This window comes from Piliocolobus tephrosceles, chromosome 18, assembly GCF_002776525.5.
Source record: "Piliocolobus tephrosceles isolate RC106 chromosome 18, ASM277652v3, whole genome shotgun sequence".
Taxonomy (NCBI): Eukaryota; Metazoa; Chordata; class Mammalia; order Primates; family Cercopithecidae; genus Piliocolobus; species Piliocolobus tephrosceles.
In genome coordinates, this window is record NC_045451.1 from 17,192,703 (window position 1) to 17,217,920 (window position 25,218).

General features: G+C 34.7%; 1 protein-coding gene across 7 annotated transcripts in view; it reads right to left on the reverse strand.

Moving 5' to 3' along the window:
• Positions 1-25,218, reverse strand: part of RELCH (RAB11 binding and LisH domain, coiled-coil and HEAT repeat containing) — a 111,207-nt gene that overhangs the window by 16,406 nt on the left and 69,583 nt on the right. The window contains exons 19-26 of one of the 7 annotated variants that reach the window (XM_026448254.1): positions 24,254-24,302; positions 22,152-22,219; positions 17,114-17,220; positions 15,725-15,824; positions 11,266-11,348; positions 10,416-10,479; positions 8,680-8,818; positions 3,587-3,703 (exon numbers count right to left, since the gene is read on the reverse strand). In XM_026448254.1, coding sequence (XP_026304039.1) covers positions 3,587-3,703; positions 8,680-8,818; positions 10,416-10,479; positions 11,266-11,348; positions 15,725-15,824; positions 17,114-17,220; positions 22,152-22,219; positions 24,254-24,302 — 727 coding nt within the window. Of the gene's footprint in view, positions 1-3,586; positions 3,704-8,679; positions 8,819-10,415; positions 10,480-10,682; positions 10,766-11,265; positions 11,349-15,724; positions 15,825-17,113; positions 17,221-22,151; positions 22,232-24,253; positions 24,303-25,218 lie in introns of those variants that run through there. The other 6 variants (XM_026448253.1, XM_026448252.1, XM_026448251.1 and 3 more) reach the window with 6 other exon arrangements.

Consider the following 25,218-nt stretch of genomic DNA (forward strand, 5'->3'; position numbering starts at 1 on the left):
CTGGATCCTCTTTAAAGAACTTTAACCTGAAAATCATAGACAATTGCATTACAGATATGATTTACCTGAGAAAGAAGATGTTTAACTATAATTCACAAAAAAGAGATGACTACATCAAAAGACTAGTAAAAGAAAATAACATATATATATTTTAAGTTAAAGTAAGTCAAGGTAGATAACATTTTCCTGATTTCTTGCTTTAGCCATCCTGTTAAACTGACCTACTATGGGTCCTGATTGAGTTGGGTAACAGAGCTTTTGCGGTAATAAGAGCATTTGTTAAGTTTAGGATTACTTGTAGTTCTTAGTCATCTTAGTCATCTTTGAGTTTTAGTTGATTATCTTGACATTAAAAGGTATCAGGAAAGCAGATGCATTTCTCCAGAAAACAATTCATCTTGTTCATTCACGTCAATTCTGATACATGCTCCCTTTATTCTAGTTGTTAGCCTGTAAAACTAGCTCCTATTTAATATCACACCACAAAAATGCCAGTAAATAAGTTCCCTTATAAAGATAATTTATTATTATTACTTTTTGAGACAGATTTTTTTTGCTCTTGTCACCCAGGCTGGAGTGCAGTGGCACGATCTAGGCTCACTGCAATCTCTGCCTCCTGGATTCAAACGATTCTCCTGCCTCAGCCTCCCGAGTAGCTGGGATTACAGGTGCGCGGCACCACACCCAGCTAATTTTTTGTAGTTTTAGTAGAGACCGGGTTTCACCATGATGGGCAGGCTGGTCTTGAACTCCTGACCTCAGATGATCTGCCCACCTTGGCCTCCCAAAGTGCTGGGATTACCGGCGTGAGCCACCGTGCCCGGCCATAAAGATGATTAAAATAGATGATTTAAATGAGTTCCCTTATAAAGATGACTTAGTTGAAAAAATGAATTTCACTGAGAAAAATATCAATGTAACTACTGCTTTGAAAATACAGTTATATATAAAAATTGTTCACAAACAAGGCTCCTACAATGAGTGATTTATAAATTTAATAGGTATGAAAAATATAAACATCATCTGGTAAACCAAATCCCTATAGACATATAGAGGGCTGCAACCTAATTATTTTGTAGTCTTGCTTTCAAGATATGGTGAAAGTGGCACCAAAATATAACTGTGAATGACCTTTGAATTAGTAGTTTAAGAGTCTGATCTGGAGAAATATAGGCATGGATTGAGAAGCTGAAGATGGCCCTACTTAGAGAGAAGAGGGAAGTCATTTTTCTTTTCCTCTTTCTACTCACTATTGGGCCCTACCTTTTCCCTATGGACCAATCTTTCTCAAGGATTCGAAACTTAAAGGTAATTAGTTCCATCAGATATTAGGAGTCACCTTTACCTCACTGGCGAATGATGGTTAGCCTCTGACTGCTAACAATGAAAGAAGAATCTTAGTTTATTAAGGGAGATCACTGCATTTTAGATAGCTCAATTAGGAAGTTTTTCTTAGAAACGAAATCAGCCTCTGTTATCTCTGCTTGTTAGTGTTAGCTCTGTACCTTAGTTGCACAGTGTGCCTAATCATCCTTCTACCTAAACACCTTTAAAATATCTTTTCATCCCCAAGCCATCTCTTCTCCAGGTTAAACATTCCTAAATTCCTTCAAACTTTCCTTAAACATGACTTCTTGACTTCTTATCATGCCAAAATGTTACACACTATAGTTTTTCTAATGTCTGTATTAAAACATGATGGTAGGCTAAAAGGAACACTCTTCTGATCAGCTTAGAATATAATGGAACAGAACAGATTAGAACAATGTGATTTTATTAGGGGCCACAACACTGTTGACTCAAGTACAAGTTCTGACTCATGTAGAACTAACACTTTTAGTACCTGAACAGGGACTATTGTTAAGATGGTTCTTCCCCTTACCGTATTGGTATGTAGACTTTTTACTGTATTTACTCTAGTGATATCCTATGCATATCTAAACACACAATAATTCCTTCTGTATAGATTTCTATGCTCTTTGGAAACCACTGCCTTCCTTATTTGGAAACTTTGGTTTTACAGAGCCAAACATCTGGATCTTTTGACTTTCCCATTTTCCTTGGGGCATATTCCTTTAGAAACTCTCTGCTACATAAGATTATACATAACGTTTTGTGTAAGTTTTAAATATTACTTTCACAAAGTCCAATTAAACATACCAATGTTTTCTTTCTTTGAGATACAAACTCTGCGATGCGCCACTGTTGCTTTCTTGCAAGGGTCCTATCTCTTCTCCAATACTAAAGAATTCTTACTTGCTAATTCAGAATATCAGTTCCTCTTTTTGCTTCCTCTATCTTCCCTAAGTTGAAAATGCCAACAAGAAATCAAGAATGATAAGTTCTGCTTTTAGTGGAACTAAACTTATAGAAGATGTGAATAGTTGAGGTTACAAAATTATTATTAAAACATGGTGCCATCTGTATTATAAAAAAACATGGCTCATATCCTCCTCATGATTAGGTCATTTGTCACAGATTTCCAACATAAACTGCTCTCAACCATGCATCCAACTTTCAGTTTTAGTATTTCCAAAGACATATAGCTACTTAACAGATAGCTCTACTTTTCTACGTTCTCTATTTGATTTATTCTGAACAAAAATAACCTCTTCTTGGTACATTCTAGTCGAGAATCCAGTGTCAATGACTATTAGTAATATTTTATGGCCTATTTATCTCATTTAAAATTACCTGTTCATGTTGCTTATTATATCAAACTGGTATATAACAATGTGAACCATATATAAAAATCCTGAAGCTCTTCCTTTGTTCTCTGGTTTTTGTTGAGCATGTACTTTAGTATTTAGCCTTTCACTCTTTTTTCAATCTCTCATTTCCCCTTTCTTCAACCCTTCTGCCTTTTAAATAAAAGAGCCTAAAAGTTGGGAGTTCACTTTGCCCATCGTTATCTTTACTTCCTTCTTAGTTTTATTTTATAGGCATAGGAAAGAGAATATTTAACAGAATGGCTAAAGTTCTTTGTTCCAGTCACAGTTTTGCTTTTAACTATAAAAAACAGAAGCCATTCATGTCTTTAAGCCTTAGTTTAATCATTTACAGTCGCTGACATGGACCTACATGATCTCTAAGTTTTCTCCCAGTTCTGTAATCACTGGAGATCATTAGCTTTGTTGGCCCTGTACTTTTCCAATGTGTGATATCTCTCTAAGAGATATTCATAATATTCCACTGGATACTGAGAGTTAAACATTCACTGAAAAACCTAAATGCCAAGTCATATATACAAGGCTTCCTTTTGATTAACAGAAGTCTCAGCTGCAATTCTTTCTGCTCTTCATTTCTTGCTCGGTTATATAGCTAATATAAATAAAAACTTCAGGTTAAGAACTTCATCAAAATTCTCAAAACTATAGAACATAAAAGCACAGAGGACTTAAAATTATCTTTTAAAATTATGAGATGGCTAGAAGACGGAGTGGAGTGAGACAAATCAAATCTTCAATTTTCTACAATTCTTACGTAAGTTGAAGAAAAGAAGTTCTACTTTTCAATCTTTAACAACCACGTTCCACTCTAAGATTGGCTATATAAATGTAGATACACTGTAATAAAGCAAGGATACAACAACAGGAAAGTGCACTGTAGGCTTCAAAAAGATGCGTAGCAATGTCCAGTCTTTTAGAATCCACAATCTGTAAGTTGTTCACCAAGGCTAACTTATGCAAATGTGGTATAACAACTGAAAACAGAAAAAAGAAAGGGTTAAATTTTTATCCAAAACGTGCATACAAAACCCTGACACACTTTAACAATAATTTATCACTTTAATTTATGAAATTTCATTTTAATTCTGAATGACTTCAAAAGATTACCCATATCTTATACTTGCTTATTTTTAACTAGGGAAGAAAGCAGTTTTTCAAAACAAAAAGTGATCTGGCATTTGGGAGAAACAAATTGTAGCACTGTCACTATTACCTAATTATGAAGATGTATATAGATTATTTGGCCTCACTGTAATTCAGTTTCCCGGTTTGAAAAATGAAGCCCAAATAATTATAAACAACCCACCTCTTTTATTATTTATACTTGCAGATAAATTTCTTTATAAAAATATTACCATTGCTATTAAATAAATATATAGAGTATATTCTTTTTCAACAACCTATTATTTCACCACTTCAGAATAATATTTTTAGCTTTAGTCTCTCAAATTCTTAGCAAAGACCAATGTCAAATAGCACTTGATATTGGTGGCTGAGTTTTCGAGTTATTCAATGAGTTTAATACTCTCAGTGAGTAACATAAAATTTCAACCTACTGCTAAATAAAAGCAATGGTCCAAGAAACAAAAACCAAATCAGTAGCAATGAGCACCTCTAGAGCCTAAGATTGTGTTTTCTGGATACCATTTCACACTAAAACCAGGGCTCTTTGAAGAAATGGCTTCAGGGTCAGTGACTGTTAAATTGTTAATCAAAAGACCAATCACATAACCCCTTTCTAGTCTCTGCTTGGTTGAGGATCACAAAACACCACTCATAAGCATCAACTGCTGACCAACTGTAGTGACCCCTTTCTTGTTTGCACTGAGTTTGCGTAAATAAAAGTCATAATCTTCTCCTGGAAAAACTCCTGCTTCCTAAATAAGCTGAGGCAATAATCACAACTTTCATGCTTAGTTTAGTAAAACCCCACAAAAACTTAGAAGAACAATGATCATTTTTAGGGAAACTTTTGACTCGTCAAAATTAATAACAGTATATTTATGAGGAGCTCTAGAACAAATTAGGAGACAAAAACTCCAGACATTCAGTTGAAAGCTTCATTAATTGGTATGCTGAGACCTCAACAAAATAATAGTGACTCTAAGTCTCCCTCCAAGACTCACTAGTTCATTTCTGCCCAAACCTTCAGAAACTTATCATCTTGCACTTGATCTATTCACACACGGTTCCTTTATTCTATCTTCTCCCGAGTCTCTGACCTTTTTACAGTGTTTTTCTCAGAAATACAACAACTACACTGCATAATATCCCCTTAAATTGCCTGACTAGAAGACAAATCTATAGAAGTTCATTTAAACTCTAGTCTCAAGGAAGTTAAAGGCTCTAATTAAGGATCTTCCTAATTCTCGGGAAGACAGACAGAACTTTACTATAGAATTCAGATTTCACTACACACATATTGTCCTGGGCTACCACATATGTATTAATTAATTCACTTAATTGTTAACCCCTCAGATATAGACAGATAGTTAAAAGCAGTAGGAGATGAAGGACCAGGAGATGATTTAATAGTAACCTAGATGGATATCATTCTTTCTTTTTTATTAAGAGATGGGGTCTTGCTTTGTTGCCTGGGCTGGAGTGCAAGGACTATACACAGGTACAATCATAGGGCACCACAGTCACTTGGACTCAAATGATCTTCCTGCCTTGGCCTCCTGAGTAGATGGACTACAGATGTGTGCCACCATGCCTAGCTAATTTTTAAAAATCTTTTGTAGGGACTTGGTCTTGCTATGTTGCTCAGGCTGGTGTTGAACTCCTGGCCTCAAGTGATCCTCCCACCTCAGCTTCCTGAGTAGCTGGGACTATAGACACGTGGTACCATGCCTGACTTAGACGGGCTAATTCTAAAACTGACCTTCAGTGGCAAAGAAAAAGAGGAAATACATAACATAAGGTCACTGCAGAAGCCTTTTTCTTTAGGGAAGATTGAACAAAGATATAAAATTATAAATGAAAAAAGGATAATAGGAGATTTTATAAAAATGTATTTCACAAAAAATTAGCTGGATGTGGTGGTGCCTGCTTGTAATCCCAGCTACTTGGGAGGCTGACGCAGGAGAATCACTTGAACCAGGGAGGCGCAGGTTGCAGTGAGCCGAGATGGCGCCACTGCACCCCAGCCTGGGTGACAGAGCGAGACTCTGCCTCAAAAACAACAAACAAACAAACAAAAACTGTATTTCAGAAAATGTTCAAAAAATATTCTGGGGTAGATCCAATAGTCATAAAGGGAATCTTGTCCTGTTTTTGTTTGTTTGAATAAATGGACCCAGACCTCAAACAATAAACTTAGGGGAAAAAATCAGAAATGGAAAATTGCCACTTCAGAAAATCTCCAATGTACGACTGAACATTTTCAGAGAGCCTTACTAAGTAAAATAGCTGAAAACAAAAAACAACTCTATGGTGTTGCAGATAAAACAACTGGTTCTTAAAAATGAAAACAAGACCAAAGGTCCTGTGATAACTAATAATTGGGAAAGAACAATGGCCACTGAAAGAACTAATGTCTGCTATTAACCAAGAAATAGAGGGGCAAATACCTAAATACCCCAAATGCCACTCCAAGGGAGACATTACCACCCAGAAATTCTCTGTCCATCCTCCAAACTACCAAAGCCAATCATCTAGAAATACATACGAATAACACTACAGCATTCTTCATACAGGTTCTACTTCAATATTTATCTTATTAATATAGAGTACTAAATTCCTCAGAGTAAGTTCTAAAGCAAAACAGTAGCCACTTGACTGGGAAGTAAGTACAAAAGGGGGAAAAAAGGCTACTTTTTATCTTAAAAAAAAAAAATCTGGTTGTACCAAAATGTGAAAGAAGACTGTATAAGACATACTTGTGGGTACACAGTAAGTTGCAGGAGGCTTCAAGGATAATGGTTTACTAGAACTATTCAAGCAGTGGGAATTTCTCACCTCAATCTGTTTCTTTCTTTTTTTTGAGACGGAGTCTCGCTCTGTAGCCCGGATCTCAGCTCACTGCAAGCTCCGCCTCCCGGGTTTACGCCATTCTCCTGCCTCAGCCTCCCGAGTAACTGGGACTACAGGCGCCCGCCACATCGCCCGGCTAGTTTTTTTGTATTTTTTTTGTATTTTTTTAGTAGAGACGGGGTTTCACCGTGTTAGCCAGGATGGTCTCGATCTCCTGACCTCGTGATCCACCCGTCTCGGCCTCCCAAAGTGCTGGGATTACAGGTTTGAGCCACCGCGCCCGGCCTCAATCTGTTTCTAAAACAACCTTTAATTGTTATTTTGGGGCCAGTAAGAGAAGAAAATTCATTTTTTCCTCTTGTACAACTCCTACAAATTTGACAGGTGGGTATCTACTCTACAATTAAAACTGTCAAATAAAATGGAAGGGTTATTTTTAGATGTTCTTGAAAATTCTAGAAAGAGACATTAAGATATTGACACTATGTTTAATTTGAGAAATAACTCTAGTCCCAGAATTACTGAAAAAAGAAAGAATCAACAAAATAATTGGAGCAGATCCTATAAGAATCCAGATGGATTCTTCCCAGATAATCATGAGTCTTTCTTTTGAATGTACATAGAAAGGTCAGATCACGCTCTAGAAAAGTTTTAGCGATACGACACGGCACACAGCAAGGACCCATTTAATGCAACAACACTGCACATACCGAAGACCCGTTTAACATGACAACATACCAAATACCCATTTAACTTGACAACATGGCACACACCAAAGACCCATTGTGTGTTGAGCCTATCCCTTAATCCAGGAGCCAAGAGTTATTCTCCTTGCCTCAGAGCAACTACAGCCTCAAAAAGTCAAAGCACCTTCAGAGTTCCCACCTAGAATCACCTGTAAATTTTATACTGCAACATGTGGAACTATCCCTAGTGCTAACTAAAGTATCAGCTTTCTTCTGTTAGTTGGCTAATTATGAAGACACTTACCTAGTGAAAAAAATGTCATGACTGTGTTTCTATAGCTTGATCAGTGTGCATGGCCTCAACCGAGTTTTTGGACACTGTAGTCCAAATCCTGACTTAGTATTTTTTGTTGATGACTCTTATCTTACAGAGTCATATGCTAGCCTGGATATATAACAGTCTGCCAGAGAATAAAATAATGTACTAGAAACCAAACTGATTTAAGTGACCCAACTTGTGGCCCTCTCTAGAGCATGTCAAATTGCTAAAAATAAAAAGCGCTATGATAACTGATACACTTCTGCAGTCATAATTTCTTGATGCTTTGATGCTATCCAAAGAAATTGTGGCCATAAATGTTGAGGCCAACAATAAAAGAGACTCTGTAAAATCTAGAGAAAAAAGGCAGACAATTGTGGAAGATCATGTAGCAGATCAACAAGGAAATTAAGTTTGAGTTACTCTTCATATGTCTTACAGCAATCAGTATACAGTATAAGACCATCCACTAGGCTGGGCACGGTGGCCCACGCCTGTAATCCCAACGCTTTGGGAGGCCGAGGCAGGCAGATCACCTGAGGTCGGGAGTTTGAGACTAGCCTGACCAACATGGCAAAACCCCGTCTCTACTAAAAATACAAAAATTAGCTGGGCGTGGTGGTGGGCACCTGTAATCCCAACTACTCGGGAGGCTGAGGCAGAAGAATCACTTGTACCCAGGAGGCAGAGGATGCAGTGAGCTGAGATCATGCCATTGCGCTCCAGCCTGGGTGACAGAGTGAGACTCTGTCTCAAAACAAAACAAAACAAAACCATCCACTAATATCAATACTGATTAATTCACAATAACTAACTTGTTTCATGTTCAGCTTTCAGTACACAGAAGTACACAAGGCTTTAACACATGACAAATGCACCAAGATTTTAATACATGACAAGGCCTCAGAGGAGTGCCTAGCTTTGATCTTACATTACAATTCAGGAAAAAGGTAGAAAAATGCAAACTTACACTCATCTCGGAACCTGGGTTCTGCGTTAGGGCCAACTCTACCAAATGTTTTTATGATCTCTGTATGCAAAGAATGTTGGTCTTGATACTGAGGATCTTCCAGGAAAGAAGCCAACTGCATTTTCACTCTTTCCAGCAACTTAAAATTGGATATTGTACAGTCATTTTATAGAGTATTGAAAACTGAGTAGTGTTGTTAAAGTGAAAGACACACGTTAAACATGACTTACAGCAGTGGATTAAAGCAACCTATATTCCAAAGACAGTAGAAATTTGGAATTAAATAAGTAGTTATTTAATCTTTTGGCTCAGAGAAGGTTTCCTCCTTTGCTTATGCTTATAAATTCTTAATTAAAAAATACAAATATTCCTAACAAATCATAACAAAAGAAAAAAATCCCACTGTATTTAGGGAAAAGTAGGCAAATTTATGATTATTTTGTATCTAAATTATAATTCTTAAAACAAATCACACTGTAAGTTACCCACTTATTCACCTTCTGAAAGCAATGACTCATTAATGACTTATATCTTACTCACATTTCCCTAAAAGACATTTTTATTTTAGGATTTGAGAACATGTTGAAATTCTGCTAAGACTGCAAGCTTTGCAGAATGATGTGTTTTTCCTCTGTGGCTTCACCAGTGAAATATATAAGTGAAAAAATGGAAAACATTCTTTCTGTAACTAACAAAACTTCAGTTTTTGTTATAAAAAATCTATATGATGAAGGAGTTTTATTAAAACTTTTCTCTTCTGGGTAATATGTCCACAAATAATTTATGTTCTAATCTACAAGGTTTTTTTTTTCATTTGTATAAGGACATATCCAATATAATAACAAAGAATAAAAATCTGATACCAGTTTTGAGAAGTGTCTTACAGTTAGTGTTGCAAATAGAATCTAAAAAACTTGAAATCAGTTTCAGAATCAAAATACACCTTTAAGAAGGAAGACCTTGGTGGTCTCCTGAAACAGGCATGACAGAGGGTCTGCCCAGACGATGATCTACTCTGCAACAAGAGGATACCAGTCTACTAAATGACTTTTACAGCTTCATATCAATGACACAGTTATCAGAATACAAGTGCCCTCTTGCCTTCATTGATAACTGAGATACATTTGTGTTCCTGATGTTATCTGGGAAAACAGTCCTGCAATCTCTGCAACACTGGCAATCAAGAATTTATGTAGATTGGCCAGAACCCTACTGGATAATAGAAGGCTTTGGAACTAGACCTGATTTGAAGGATTATTCAAAACTGCAATATCCAGCTCGGCTTACAACAGAACATCTAGCAAGCTCGTCCAACACACCTTACTTTGTTGTTGATCTGTTTTGTTTTGTTTAAGGCTTTTAGCAGCCTGAAGCCGTGGTTTTTAGTTTCTGTCTCTAGTGATAAGTAGAAAAGAGGGATGAGGAAGGGGCTTTACTGGCCCAATCAGAAAGAGAAACTAAGAACCCATGACTATATTCTCTCCCTTGGACATCCCTGAAAGCTTGGCCTATACTTAATGTTCTGATTGAGAGGAAAGACTAGAGATTTCCTTAGGATATGGAAATATACCTTGGTTAGGCTACCATGTTTTCACATAGTGAGATCCTCCTCTGGCCTATAACTAACTAGGGCACAAAATAAAAGGTAAGATGCTCCCTGCTGTCTACCACCAGATACATGTATCATGATCACCTCAATATTACACAGACATAAATAAATTTCAATTATTTCCTACCTCTCTTTGAATTACTGTTTCCATAATAGTGCCAAAGGCTGGAATTGTGGCAATCCTGACAGAGCTGTTAGAATTAAAAAAGAAAGAAACTGAAGCTTTGAGATGAACAATGAGTATTATTAAAATGTATATTAAAGTAAGTACAAGGTAAATATACTGTATTAGTCTCTAGCAATGACAAATTAAATAAATTTAAAAAAAGCAGACCAAGAAGAATGCTCAAAAAGACAGACAGGATAACTTAAGGTCGCAGTCTGTGAAACTCACAATTCAGGATCACTGGACAAGGTAACAAGGGCCGGAGCAACCCGCTTGTCAACTAACGCTTCACTCATGCCTCGAAGAGTCAGCTGTAAACCAGTCAACATGCAATAAAAAATGGTTTGGTAAACTGGAATAAGAACTGGGTTAGCTGTGACTGAGGATGGGCAGGCAGACTCATTGGCCTTTCTTGGTTTAGTCATCCACACGAGACATTAAAATGTTAGGCCTTTGGTTCATGCTACTACACTTACTGGTAACAACCTGTTAGTGAGATTAGGAGAGCATCCCTTCTTGGCTTGAAAGAAACAGTCCATCAGCATATTTTAGGTCATGGAAGTATTTATTGAGCACTAATATACTAATATATTTTTTCAATACCTGGCCTCCAAATTACATTTACAGTGAGGGTGGATTTAAAAAGAACCATGATATATAAATAATAATGATAAAGTTTAAAATCAAATAAGTATAATCCAATATTATTAATTTAAAGAGATTCTTCAATAAATTTAAGAGCTGATGGTTATTTCTTGGCAGGCACATTTTGAAAGGGATGCTGAATATAAAAGGCAGGGATGACACTTACATTTCAGGGTCACTGGAGAGAGTAATGAGAGCAGGAACAACCCTCTGAGCTACCAGAGTTTCATTCACCCCCTTCACCAACAGCTGATTGGTCAGCACAGGGGGTATTCACAGGTGATGCACGGAAAGAGCAAACACAGTGCGCCACGGGAAGAAGGAAGGAACAACCAAGAGAAAGAGAGAAAACACAAAAGCAAAACCAAAATTAGAAGCTAAGCAAATACTGCTTCTAGAGTGCTTTACAAAGGCAGAGAATGCTTAGGAGGAAAACAAAGCTTAAGTAGCCTAGCGTCCACGAAAACAGATTTTGTCACCAGTTCAACAGCAGTTTGTACTTTTGGTCAAAGAGTCTAAGCAATTTCAATGTCCATCAAAATGCAACTTAAAAGAATACTTTTTTAGCTTCTTTGACACATACTGTGTTCTACGGTTAAAATTCTAGAAGTAAGGGTGGTATGCTTTTATTATGACCAACAGGGTACAAACTGGGCTGTTTTTAAACCAAACTCACATGAGTAGCAGCCACCACTAAACCACTTATTTTTGTGCTATAGCAAGTGTATTTTAAAACCACATAGGAAAATTCCTAACCTTTTAAATAATATAGCTTTTTCTTTTGAGGTACAGACATATAATGCTGTCTATTGGAAAGTATTACACTTGGGAATCAGATCTGGGTTCAGATGCCACTTCTCCACTTATGAGCCATGTGATCTTAGATATATAGTATTTTCCATCATCTCTTGAAACACAAGTTTTCTCATCTGAAAATGGTGATATTATTATCTACCTCAAAGGGCTGTTGTGCTATGGATTTGCAAATAACATGCCTAAATACCATGCCTGACAAACAGGCATTCAAGAAAGAGTTTAATTATTTCGATTACTGCAAGAATATATGATCTGTAATATGTTTGGAAGAAATGATCTAATTTAAACAACTTTTTGATAGTTAATATCTAAATATGTCTTTGTTTTAGATTTCTTATAAATTCAAATAAAATTTAAAATAAAAAAGATGAGTAGAACTAGATCTCTATAATCTAATCACAAAACAATTCATTTAGCAACCAATGCTAAATTGTAATACAAGAGAACGATACTGAGCCATATACATTTTGTTTGATAAATATTACTGAAGTTTATGAGTTCAACCGAGAAACGCCAATCCCCTTCTCAATTTCAGAATGTAAGCACATATTAATCCTAAATGCTTACCAATCTGTTTACCTAGTAACTAGTACTTAGTCCTCACAGAAGATCAAAGATGTCACAGAATTTTTAGTAACAAAAATCTACCATTGTGTGCATATGTGAAGGTATTCTTCCTATATAACACATCAGAGAAAGTAACTCACTTTATGTGAAGAGTCTTAATTTTGCAATGATTTTTCACCGTTTACCAATTGATTCATTTTAGAATCTACTTCAATATTCTGAAATAATTTTTATAAAAAAACACAGATAATTAACCAGGAATAAAATGACAAAGAACTTTTAATATCTTAAACATTACAGATATTGGATAGAAGGAAATAGGACAAGGAAGTTCAAATATTGTTAAATACAACCTTCTTCTCTGTATCATTTTGTAAGTAAGATTGTTTAGATTTGAATCAGTATCTTGAAATTTCTGTTATTTTGAGTCTGTCAAAAGCATTAAAAAAGAGGATAATGTAGGGGACAAATTAATTTTTCATTGGTGTAGGGTTTTTAAGTTCAATTTCTTTATTAAGCTAGAAAATCACAAAGTACATTTAAGAGCTATCAATTGTTATATACTTTAACACAATATATCATTTGATCTTTTCACTTGATGAAGTAAGTACAAATATCATCAATATTTTAATAGATGAAGAAACTGAGGCTTAGGTAAGTAACTTGTCCAGGGTTTTAGAGTCTAAGTCATAGGGTCTGCAAAGGAACTCTGTCCCATCTGACTTAAAATCCATGACTTCTTTGAGTTGTGTTCTAATGTTACATGCTCAATTTCCTTATGATTAAAATATATACGAAGTTCTTTTCTGCATCTTTTGGGAAATTTATTATAACACATGATAAATTCCTCTTATAAAATAATTTTATTAATTTGTTACTTCAAAAAGTAATTTATATTATCTTATTTAACAATGGGAATAATATGATTGATTGGGTTCCCTCTTTTTGTCCTGCTGTCTAAAAACTAACCTAAATTTATTAGTGAATTTCAGTGACCATATCCTATTAGGTTCTTGGTATAAGCATTTCTCATTTCTTCTCAACAGTCTCTGGTCTCACCTTTTAAAAAAAGAATTTTTTTTTATGTTTTTATTTTGAATTAACTTTTTTAGGGTAAGCAGGCATAATTCTAAATTATAAAGCATTGGTATCAAAATAAATCTTATGACCCTTTATTCTTTTAATACAATTTTGTTCAAATAAGAATCGCTGACAAAAAAGGAACTTTAATTTCTCTTACTGATAACTTTTTCTGACATGCTCATTGAAATGTATTATTAATGAATTTGAAAAACATTGAAACAGTCTCTCAAACAAGATCCAGAAGTTCATCAACGACCTGAGAGGACACTGAAAACTGCTTAAGCATAGATAGATATAGTTTCCAGACCAGCACTGACAGCTAACGGAGAAACCAAAACCAGACATAAGCCACATACAAGAAGGCAGAAAACCAAACAAAACAAGCAAAAAACCTCAAAGCAAATGAACAGGGAGGATTCATTTTATTTACTTATTTTCATTTATATGGTATGATTCACCAGTGCACACTCACATTTCAGAGATGAAAGATTTAAGAAAAAGAAATAGCTTTTATGAGCTTAGAATAAAATCATAGGAAGAGAGTGTATGAAAGAAATAGCTCTTCATTTAAAAAGATACTTTTTTCTTTTTGGGGAGAGGAGATTCTGATGAATGACTTTTCTTTCATGGTAATGCCCCCTTTTCAGCATATTGAATAATCAAAACAATTTACATCCAGAAGGAACTTGTACTAGACATAAAACCAAATAGTGACTTTGGCATTCATCTTCACAAAAATTCTCTGATTATGGCTTTTTAAAAATTGCTTCTGTATGATAACTGAGGGAATAACATGGATGGAGAATTTTCAGCTTCCTGACAACAACGGAGTTTTCTTGAATTCCCAAATCTAACTTACATAAATTTCAAAATTAAAATTAAAATTAAAATTTCAAAATTTTAGAAAGCATATATTTTAAATATATCACTACCCCATCTCCAATTGCAATTTATCTTAAATTGTGGAGAAATTCTGATATTCAGCAAGATTTGAATTATCCAATTCTTTTTATAGAAATAAATGCTTAGGTATTTTAAGAATCACATGAATATTGGGGCAATTTTAGTTTGGATAAATATATGTTCACTATTACCATGATATATTTTGTGAAGTAATAGCATGGATAAAAAAATAATGATAATGACAGTAAACATATAAGCATTTATAATGGGCTTATATAAACCATATAAGCACTTATTATGTTCCAGAGACTGTTTTAAGGGCTTTAAAAGCATTAATTAGTTTAATATTAACAAAAATCCTTTTAGACTGATACTTTGAGACAGATACATTTTGTTATCAACTTTCTTTTGTAGATGAGGAAACTAAGGTACAGAGAGGTGCAACCTTGTCCAAGTAATCTACAAAGTCGCTAGGTAGCAGAGATGGAAACGGAACCCAGGCAGCCTAGGTTTATTGCAAGACTGAAGATCAACAAGAAACAGTAGACCAATTTTAGTGCTCAAATAAAGTTCTAAACCTCAACCTCACTGCTCCCTGCCTACACACATGCTAGGGCTATGACATAATTTGCTATATGACGGGTACAAAAATAATTCTTTCAATTTCATACTTCACTTGGGTAGGTAGTAATTTAATGCAATTTAGGTAAATTATCTGCTCTCCTCTCTTTTACAACTCTATGGGCAGTTAATGTATTGGGATGCTATTCTACATATGAAATGTTAGGGAATAGTGAAGTAGGAGTAATCAATAAAATAAACATTTCCGTAATTGCAATAATTCATTTTCTAATGCTACTGATAAATTCAACTATATTTTACAATTTGAAAGATATCCTATGCTTTTTCAGTTTATTTTAGTAGTCATTTACCTCAGTAAATAGAAAAGTATAGTCAGAAAGAGTTATGTAAGTTGGAAATTAAAATAAGATTTAAAAGATAGTTGGAGAAATAAAAGTGATAATTGAATAACATTCAAGGAACCAGTAAGGTGAAAAACCATTTTTAAATATGTTAAAGCTAAATTTCTGCCCCATCACACAGTACACAACTAGACACTGTTCAAAGCCATAAAATATATATTAACATAACATGATATGCAAAGCTTTTTTTTAAAAAAAAAATTCCCTTTTTCTTCTCAAAAAAAAAAAAAAAATCATTACAATTGAAACCAACAGAGGCATCTGTTGACATACCTCAAACATTCTAGCAGCAGTACACCTGACGAGTGCTGAAGTATGGACAACACCATACCACAAAACAGTTAATAGTAACTCATGGTAGGCTGGATTTGCACTGGAAGAAAAAAAGAACAGTGTTAAAATTGAGAGCCACAGTCCCTTACTGGTATACTGAAAAACACAATATTTATAAGGAATATTAATGATAACAATATTTGCAGAACATATGGAATTACTTTGGTTACATAGGTTGCAACTAAGATTCTCGGCCAGGCACGGTGGCTCACGCCTATCATCCCAGCACTTTGAGAGGATGAGGTGGGCAGATCACGAGGTCAAGTGATCGAGACCATCCTGGCCAACATGGTGAAACCCCGTCTCTACTAAAAATACAAAAATTAGCTGGGCGTGGTGGTGCGCACCTGTAGTCCCAGCTACTCAGGAGGCTGAGGCAGGAGAATTGCTTGAACGCAGGAGGAGGCAGAGGTTGCAGTGAGCCGAGATCGCACCACTGCACTCCAGCCTGGTGACAAAGCAAAACTCCGTCTCAAAAAACATACATACAAACAGACAAACAAGATTCTCTAAAAAAGTATGTCACCTTCCTTATACAACCACAATCTTTTAGCATATTCAGAAATCACACTTTTAACTTCTCTAAGAATTTGCAATTGTGACAGATAATTCCACTCTTTTTAATAGCACACAAGTTAAAATTATGAAGAAACAAATTTCTCCATGAGGAAAAAGGAAAGACCACTGGACTAAGAGTCAGGTGGGTAAGTTACAACTTCTGTGGGTCTTGGTTTCTGCATCTATAAAAATTGGGGAAGCAGTACATGTCCTATGTATGTCACATGGATGTTGTAGAATCAAATAAAATCAACTCAAACCATCTATATGGAAGGGTATGTTGGCTGTGAAGCCTATGCAAATGAAAGGTGGTATGAACAAATGCATGAGTCTGTTTTCAGTAAAGACTGAGATAAAATTATTTTAGCAGCCAGATGATGTGCTGATGAGCAGGACTAAACAAATCAAACAGAGTGAAAATAGGAGCCAAAGAAGCTGGCTTTCACTTGGGGCTCCTTTTTCAGTTCTGGGAAACTAAATTTTCTTCAAATCTGTACTTGATTTTATTTTTCCAACTGTTTCAAAGAAAACATATGTCTGTACCCTTCTCCCTACTTTTTAAATTACGATGTATTGATTACAAAATACTAAGAATGAACAAATAAGCAAAACCAAAAAACAAACTAAAATACACACACAAAAACCCTTAAGTTTCAAAACCAAGAGAATTGGTGTACATGTCAACCCTTTGAGACTTAAAATATGTACTCTATACATCCAATCTAAAAACTTTATGTGCCTTTTAGCAAACCATAAGCTGTTATTTCTTACCCCAATTCCACAAAAGAAGCCTTCAGGCTATCAAGAGGAGCATGAGATAATGAAAGCAGCGTCATTACATCTTCTAAGAATCCAACTAACAGTTTTCGGTCTTCTTCCTACAGAGGAAAAATACTGATAATGAATTTCCAAACAATCAAGTAGAACTAAATAACTATCTATAATAAGAAAATGTTACCAAATAAGGGGAAAATATCCAAATTTGGAAGCTATTTTAATTAAAAGACATTTATTAAGTATATCTATCATCAGAATGGTATGAAGACAAAGACTATCCTGATACTTTAATTTAGACCTGTGGTCTAATATAGTAGTAGCCACTAGCCACATGTGGCTACTTATATTTAAATTTAAATGAGAAATTATGTAAAGTGAAAGATTCAGTTCCTTGGTCAAACTGGGTACAGTGCAAAGGCTTAATGACACACGTGGCAAGTGCCTATCTGATTGGACAACTCAGCTATAGATTATTTCCATCACTGTAAAAAGTTTGGATGCTTGGTCCTGATTTAGAACATTAAAAGGTATAATCTTTTATTAAAATTTACCTTACCAATTTTAGTTCCCATGAATTTTGGCTTTACGTAATACAAACTACTAGAACAGTTACCCCCTTGTAGAAAAAATGGTAGAAAATTGATTTCTAAGAAATTATCTTTGCAATATCCTAGTGATGAAAACTGCATGCTTGGTAAAATATAGACTACTGTGTTCTTTTAAGAAACAGATGCACACCTTGATTAAAAAATACTCTGTATTTTTCAAACTTTCTTCAATGAACTGTTACTACTTTCATAATCAGAAAATGTTAGAAAAAGAAAACCTGCTAAATTAAGAGAGTAAAAAAAAAAATAACTTTGTATGTTAAATTAACCTGAATGTATATGGGAAGGGAATTTGATAGTCTGTCAGAAAATAAATACATAATAAAGTCAAGTTGACATTAGGGACATAGGAGGTCAACAGTAAAGAGCTTCTGAATGTATCAATAGATCCATGAGGAAGACTGGATTACCACCTACCTTTTTTTTTTTCTACATAATCAGGTTAGTTTAGAATGAAGTAGAGATAAGGACTGACAAAAGTAATGGTTAATATGAAAAAAGGATGAATACAACAGTTTCAGGACATGCAGTTTAACTGACAAATCAGCATCAGGGCAACTCTGGAATGGGGATTTCACCCATTTTTAGTTACCTACTATTTCAAATATAAAATAGACATAACTTTGGAAAACAAGCTGGAAATCTGAGAAAAACCTAAATGTGAAATAAGAGCTATAAAATAAGACTTCTAAATAAGTATGAATTCTTTTGATTTTTAAAAATTTACTAAAATCTTATTTATCATTTTTGGAATCTCAAAACAAGTAATACTGCTTATATATTTGATTCAAGATAACTTTTGTTTACTATAATTTACCCTAACAAAAAGTTCTGTTTAGTAAGATAAACATTAACTGCTGGGATGTGCTTCCTAAAATAAGAAACACTGGCAATCTGTGATTGCTACCTCAATATACTATTTATTTTGTAATAAGCTGAAAAGTTCTTACCTCTTTACAGATATGAATAACATATTTAGACTTCATAATGTCTCAAAAGAAATGCCCCTTATTCATTTATTCAATAGATCCATTCTGAGGGCCTAATACGAGCCAAACCTTGTTTCTGGCATTTAATTACTATGATTTAAAATGTTATTTATGGTTAAAATAAAAATATTAACAAAACTTCAAGAGGATGAAAAAGAGAGAGAATAAAATACTGACATCACACAAGGACACTTTCCAAAGTTAAAGAGGAGAATGGTAGGCATACTGTTGTGTCTGGCACTGTTAGGACTTAGTATCTTTGATCTCCAAAAATTTACTGAACAATAGAGACAATTTATTAACATACATGACTTAAAATATTTAACAAACAGAAAAGTATCCATATCAGGGTAGTATCAGAAACTAGTGTAGAAAAGAAAAATTTAAAAGAATACCGTGCCACTTTAACAGAGCTGTAACTTCTATTGCAAGGTAATATGTGATACTGTAACTATATTTAAATACTATAGGATGATTCAAATTTGTCTTGAAAGAAGAGTACAATAACTGGTACCAAAACAGATATATAGACCAATGGAACAGAACAGAGGCCTCAGAAATAACACCACACATCTACAACCATCTGATCTTTGACAAACCTGACAAAAACAAGAAATGGGGAAAGGATTCCCTATTTAATAAATGGTGCTGGAAAAACTGGCTAGCCATATGTAGAAAGCAGACACTGGATCCCTTCCTTATACCTTATACAAAAATTAAGTCAAGATGCATTAAACACCTAACTGTTAGACCTAAAACCATAAATACCCTAGAAGAAAATCTACGCCATACCACTCAGGACATAGGCATGGGCAAGGACTTCATGACGAAAACACCAAAAGCAGTGATAACAAAGGCCAGAATAGACAAATGGGATCTAATTAAACTAAAGAGCTTCTGCACAGCAAAAGAAACTACCATCAGAGTGAATAGAATGGGAGAAAATTTTTCCAATTTACCCATCTGACAAGGGGCTAAAACCCAGAATCTACAACAACTTAAACAAATTTACAAGAAAAAAACAGCCCCATCAAAAATTGGGCAAAGGATATGAACAGACACTTCTCAAAAGAAGACATTTATGTAGCCAACAGACACATGAAAAAATGCTCATCACAGAAATGCAAATCAAAACCACAATGAGATACCATCTCAAGCCATTAAAAAGTCAGGAAACAACAGATGCTGGAGAGGATGTAGAGAAATAGGAATGCTTTTACACTGTTGGTGGGAATGTAAACTAGTCCAACCATTGTGGAAGACAGTGTGGTGATTCCTCAAGGATCCAGAACTAGAAATACCATTAGCAAAGACTTGGAACCAACTCAAATGTCCATCAATGACAGACTGGATTAAGAAAATGTGGCACATATATACACCATGGGATACTATGCAGCCATAAAAAACAATGAGTTCATGTCCTTTGCAGGGATATGGATGCAGCTGGAAACCATCATTCTCAGCAAACTATCACAAGGACAGAAAACCAAACACCCATGTTCTCACTCATAGGTGGGAATCGAACAATGAGAACACTTGTACACAGGGTGGGGAACATCACACACTGGGACCTGTCATGGGGTGGGGGGCAGGGGGAGGAATAGCATTAGGAGAAATACCTAATGTAAATGACGAGTTAATGCGTACAGCAAACCAACATGGCACATGTATACTGATGTAACAAACTTGCACATTGTGCACATGTACCCTAGAACTTAAAATGCAATAATAAAAATTTAAAAAAAAGAAAGAAGAGTACAATAAATATGAATTGCTGTACTTTGAATTTAAAGAGCAAAATTAGTAAGTTAGTAGTGGGTAAAAGTTCAGGAAACCATTGAAAAGGTGTTCTTTCTTCATTCTTACATCTAACTTCTAAAAGTGCTTTATCCCAAGTCAGTATTTCCACCTTACTGGTGGAACTGCCTCATACTTAAAAATTACTACTATGCTTTGAGACACATCATATGTTATTTACTGAAAACAATGTTAAGTAGAGTATGGCAGCCTGTTACATAGTGGCCACCACTGAACCACACCTCCTAGTTTACACCCTGGCTTACTTCCCTTCTTTTGCTTGAATCTGGGCTGGGCCTGTGACTTATTTAGCAAGGGACTGCAGTAGAAACCATGTTGTGCTAATTCCAGGCCTAAGCCTTAGCCTAGCAGATTCTGCCTTTTCATTCTTGGGAGGCATTAGCTACCATGTGGTAAGTCTGGCTCTGCTGCTTCAGAAACCATGTGGAGAGAGAGAGGTCCTGAGACTTACGGAGAGACCCCGTCAGCTAACCCACTTACTGCAGCAAAAGAAGTGACTGCCGGCAAGAACAGCAGAAAAGGACAAAGCTGAGTGAGGCCCAGATTGCTGAATCACGAGCAAATGAAACAGTTACAATAGACCATTATGTTTTGGGGTAATTTCTTAGGCAGTAACAATTAAGAAAAATAAAGTACAGCTTAAGCATCCCTAATCTGAAAATCCAGAATGCTCTAAAATTTGAAACTTTGTGAGTACCAAACTGATACTGTCTGTGAAAGCCTGTCATCATTTGCTGTGGCTGTTGTTTAACAGCTGATATAGGTATTCTGGTGATGCTACTGTGCTTTGCTACCCTGAGCACATTATTTTTTTTTTTGCTGTATTGATGATATGTCATATTTTCTTATTGTTAAGTACATATGTGTGAAAAAGTATAAGAAAATGATTGCTTATTGGTAGCATATAAAGGCAAAGTCAGGAATGATGGTGATGCCAACCAACCAGATTGTCCACATGGTGGCTGAGACAGCGATTCCTTTGCTTTCTGATGGTTCAATGTACACAAACTGTTTCATGCACAAAATTATTTAAAATTTTGTATAAAATTACCTTCAAGCTATGTGTATAATGTGTATATGAAACACATTTTGTGTTTAGACTTGGGTCCCATCCCCAAGATATCTCATTATGTATATGCAAATACTCCTTTATCTGAAAAAAAAAAAAAAAATCCAAAATCTGAAAACACTTTCATCCTGAGCATTTGAGATAAGGGATACGCAACCCGCATTATTAAAAAGCACTTAGCTAAAAATGATGATAAGGTATAGTGTTCTACAGTGCTCTGTAGCTTAGTTCACCTAACATATGTGCTCTGCTTGTCATTTATTTATGAAAAGCTTATGGAACACAGAGAAACTCTGCTAAGTAAGTATAATCTAACACTTCTAACAAAATATCAAAAAGCGCATAATCTCTAAATTTATTTGTTCAAGTGAGGTTTTATTCAGGCCCTTATTATTTAAATATGCTATCCATTATAAATTATTTATTGAATAATAAGTAAATTGTTTTCCTTTGTTGGTAGCAATGTCACTTACATTAAGAAGACACAATACTAGGTATTTTTTCTAAATGGAAAGACTTTTACTAGAGAGTAAGAATTTTTCCCTTACCTGAATATAACATGTAAGGACTCCTGTTGCATAAATAGGGACTGTAGCTTTAGTGAGGACCCCATTTCCTGCTGAGGAATCTAAAATTATTAAAATAATTTTTAAAAAGTAAGTATATTTTAAGTGTAAAGAAAAACATTGTAATGTGATTATATTTAAAATTACAACTGTTTACTAGGTTACAAGGAAATATTATCATTACTTTGAAAAACATGTTTTTTGGTGGTTGTAAAATACAACTTAGTGTTTCTTGAAGAGCCATTAGCATAAACATTTCTGATAAATGGGAAAGAACTTTAATAACCCAAACGAGATGTTATACTCTTGATTTCCATAATTGGAAATCAGAACTTTCTTCTTGAAAGTCTTCTAAGTGTCCATATAGGCAGGTTGTCCAAAATTTTTATGCTTTCAATTTGCAGTTTAGTAAAATGTAAACGCACTCACCTAAAAGCACATAGATATATGTTATTTGATCTATTTCTAGATATGAGGTAGTTTTCAGTACTAGCCTGATTTCCTGAGCCCCTCCTGCATCCTCAATAGGGTTTTCGGCCAGACAGAGCCCTGATTATTTTCATGGAGGGGGAAGGAGTCATGCTAAGTAAAGCAGAGAAAAAGGGGAAAGCACGCAACCACAGTTGTGTGCCCTGTAACTGCTTTATAAGAGATTTTCTTATACAGCCTCTATGGATAATTTCAAAAGAAAAGTTGTGAGAGGACAATTATTATTCACAGCACCAAGAGCTCTTATTTACTGATCATGAGGCACTGTTTCAAGTGCTTTATGTTTGCTGTTATATTCTCAAGAGTAGTTTTTTAACTATACTTATTTTGTATATGGCTTTAAATTATTTTCTGAGGGTACTATATAAAGAAATTGAGTTGAAAAGATTTATTTAACTAACTGCCCTGAAGAAATTTTGCAAAAAAGACAGTTCCATTTTCACATTAATTAGTATTTGAGATTTGTTTATTCTCTTGGTAAGAGTACCTTTTTTGGGGAGGGAGTGTTGATGTTCATGTTAGAACATAAGCTTAAAGTATATTCATAGATACGGACTATGTATACAGGGGCTAATAATCACTTCCTATTTCAACAGCTAAACATTCACGGCTAATAATTCCCAAAGCTGTCAGGTTTTAAAATATTTACCTTTTTTCTTCACTAATTTATCACAAGAATAATAAACATATAATACCAACAATTTAGGCATTACAAATATCAATCCTTTAAAAAGACATTCAAAATAGACTTTGGGAGTTATTTGTCCCCCTCCCCTGCCCCAAATGTCTTCAATGTCTTCAGGCTTAAAAGAATTAATTTATTCATTCTCTGACTACCTCGGAGGACTGCCAAAAATGGTGTTTTCTAAACCATTCAACTCAAACCACTAAGGTATGTACACACACACACAAACACACCCCTAGGATATATATATATTCTCTCTATATAGACATATATATTCAAAATCAACCAAGTTAGAAATGGGGGTGGGGGTGCTACATATGTTCCACAGTTTATTCCTAGAAGCTAGAAAAATACATAGGGACACAAGATCCATACATAAACAAGTCCTTAGGCCAATGGTGCCATAAGTAGACTTCTTAAAGTAGATGAGAGAAAACTATCAAGAAAATAGCTGGAGCTACTCATTCAAGCCTGTAGTTTCTCTCATGTTTCATGTGGAAAACATATATGCTTATATACCATTCTTTTCTGCTATGTTTAATTTTTAAAGGTATACAGAACTAATTAAGAATTAGATGCAGCTTATTTTATAATTGTCAGTCTCTTGAATATACTACTTCAGACCTCTAAAGGTTGAGTACCCAGGCTGTAAAGTTCAGCCTCATATCAATTTGGTTACAATGAAGGTATCTATTTACAATCAGACTGACAGTGATTAATCTCACTGTCACCTCATGGGAAGGATATTAGATGTGACACAGTTATAAAACCAAGAACTCCATAATATAAATTTTCCTTTTCAACTGTAGTTGCTAGTTCATTTATACAATCTACATATATGGAGAATACAACATTTTTTCCTGCATAAAGAAATGCAATTGTTTTTAAAAGTAATAATGAACAAACTCACCAATGTTTTCTTCAGAGAGTCTCAAAATCTCCTGGAACTGAGGTTTTACCTAAGCAACCCAAAGAAAAGATTCAAAAAGTCTCAGGTTCAATGTGCAAACTGAGTAAATGAAATGTTTACTACTGTTGCTACTACTATTTATTTATTTATTTAGCTTTATAGATGACTAAGTCAAGTGGTCAGAAATGTAATTAATTCTTAATCATGAGGCTTAGGATAAAAGAGTCACATTAATGAAAATGAAAATTTTAAAGATACATTTTTGAAAAAATCAACTCAAGTCAATGGCCTCTGGTTTCTTTTATTAAATTAAAATAATTTCCAATATGATTTTAAGTGGTTGAAATTACTGCTTTCTAAAACTGAACTTGGCTTATAGAAGGATTATTTAGGTAGATATTATATGGGTAGAATTATCGAAAAAAGCATTTTGCTGTATTTTTAAAAAATGTAAGGAATTCCAGTCACTTCAGGTGTTCAGTAAGTAACAGATTCATCATGTGATATTAATTATTACAACTTTTCAAAATGAAATATGAAATACAGAATTTAACTTTAATATGTTAAGTTAGAACAAAGGCTTGCTTAAATTTTTTATTATTAAAGTTATCACAGATTTCAGGCCACTGAAGACAACCACTTACTGTTAAGTACATAAGTAGATTCCTACTTGCTTTTCGAAAAAAAATAATAGCTACTTGTTTTGGAGATATCAAACAATTTTTGCCAATATTGATAACAGGAAAATCAAATTATATTTGTTTAACAATTGAATGCTAGTGAAAAATATAAAATAATTTTGTTTTTCCTACAGTAACATTAAGGTCTGGTTTTTGCCCTCCTCTCTGTAGGTGAGGCACATTAATTCGTATCTTTAGCTTAAACTGAGAGAGAGACCAGTGTTAAAAGGTTCGTGTACTGAATCATACTTATAGAACTAAAAGACATGGAAGCAAATTCTTCAC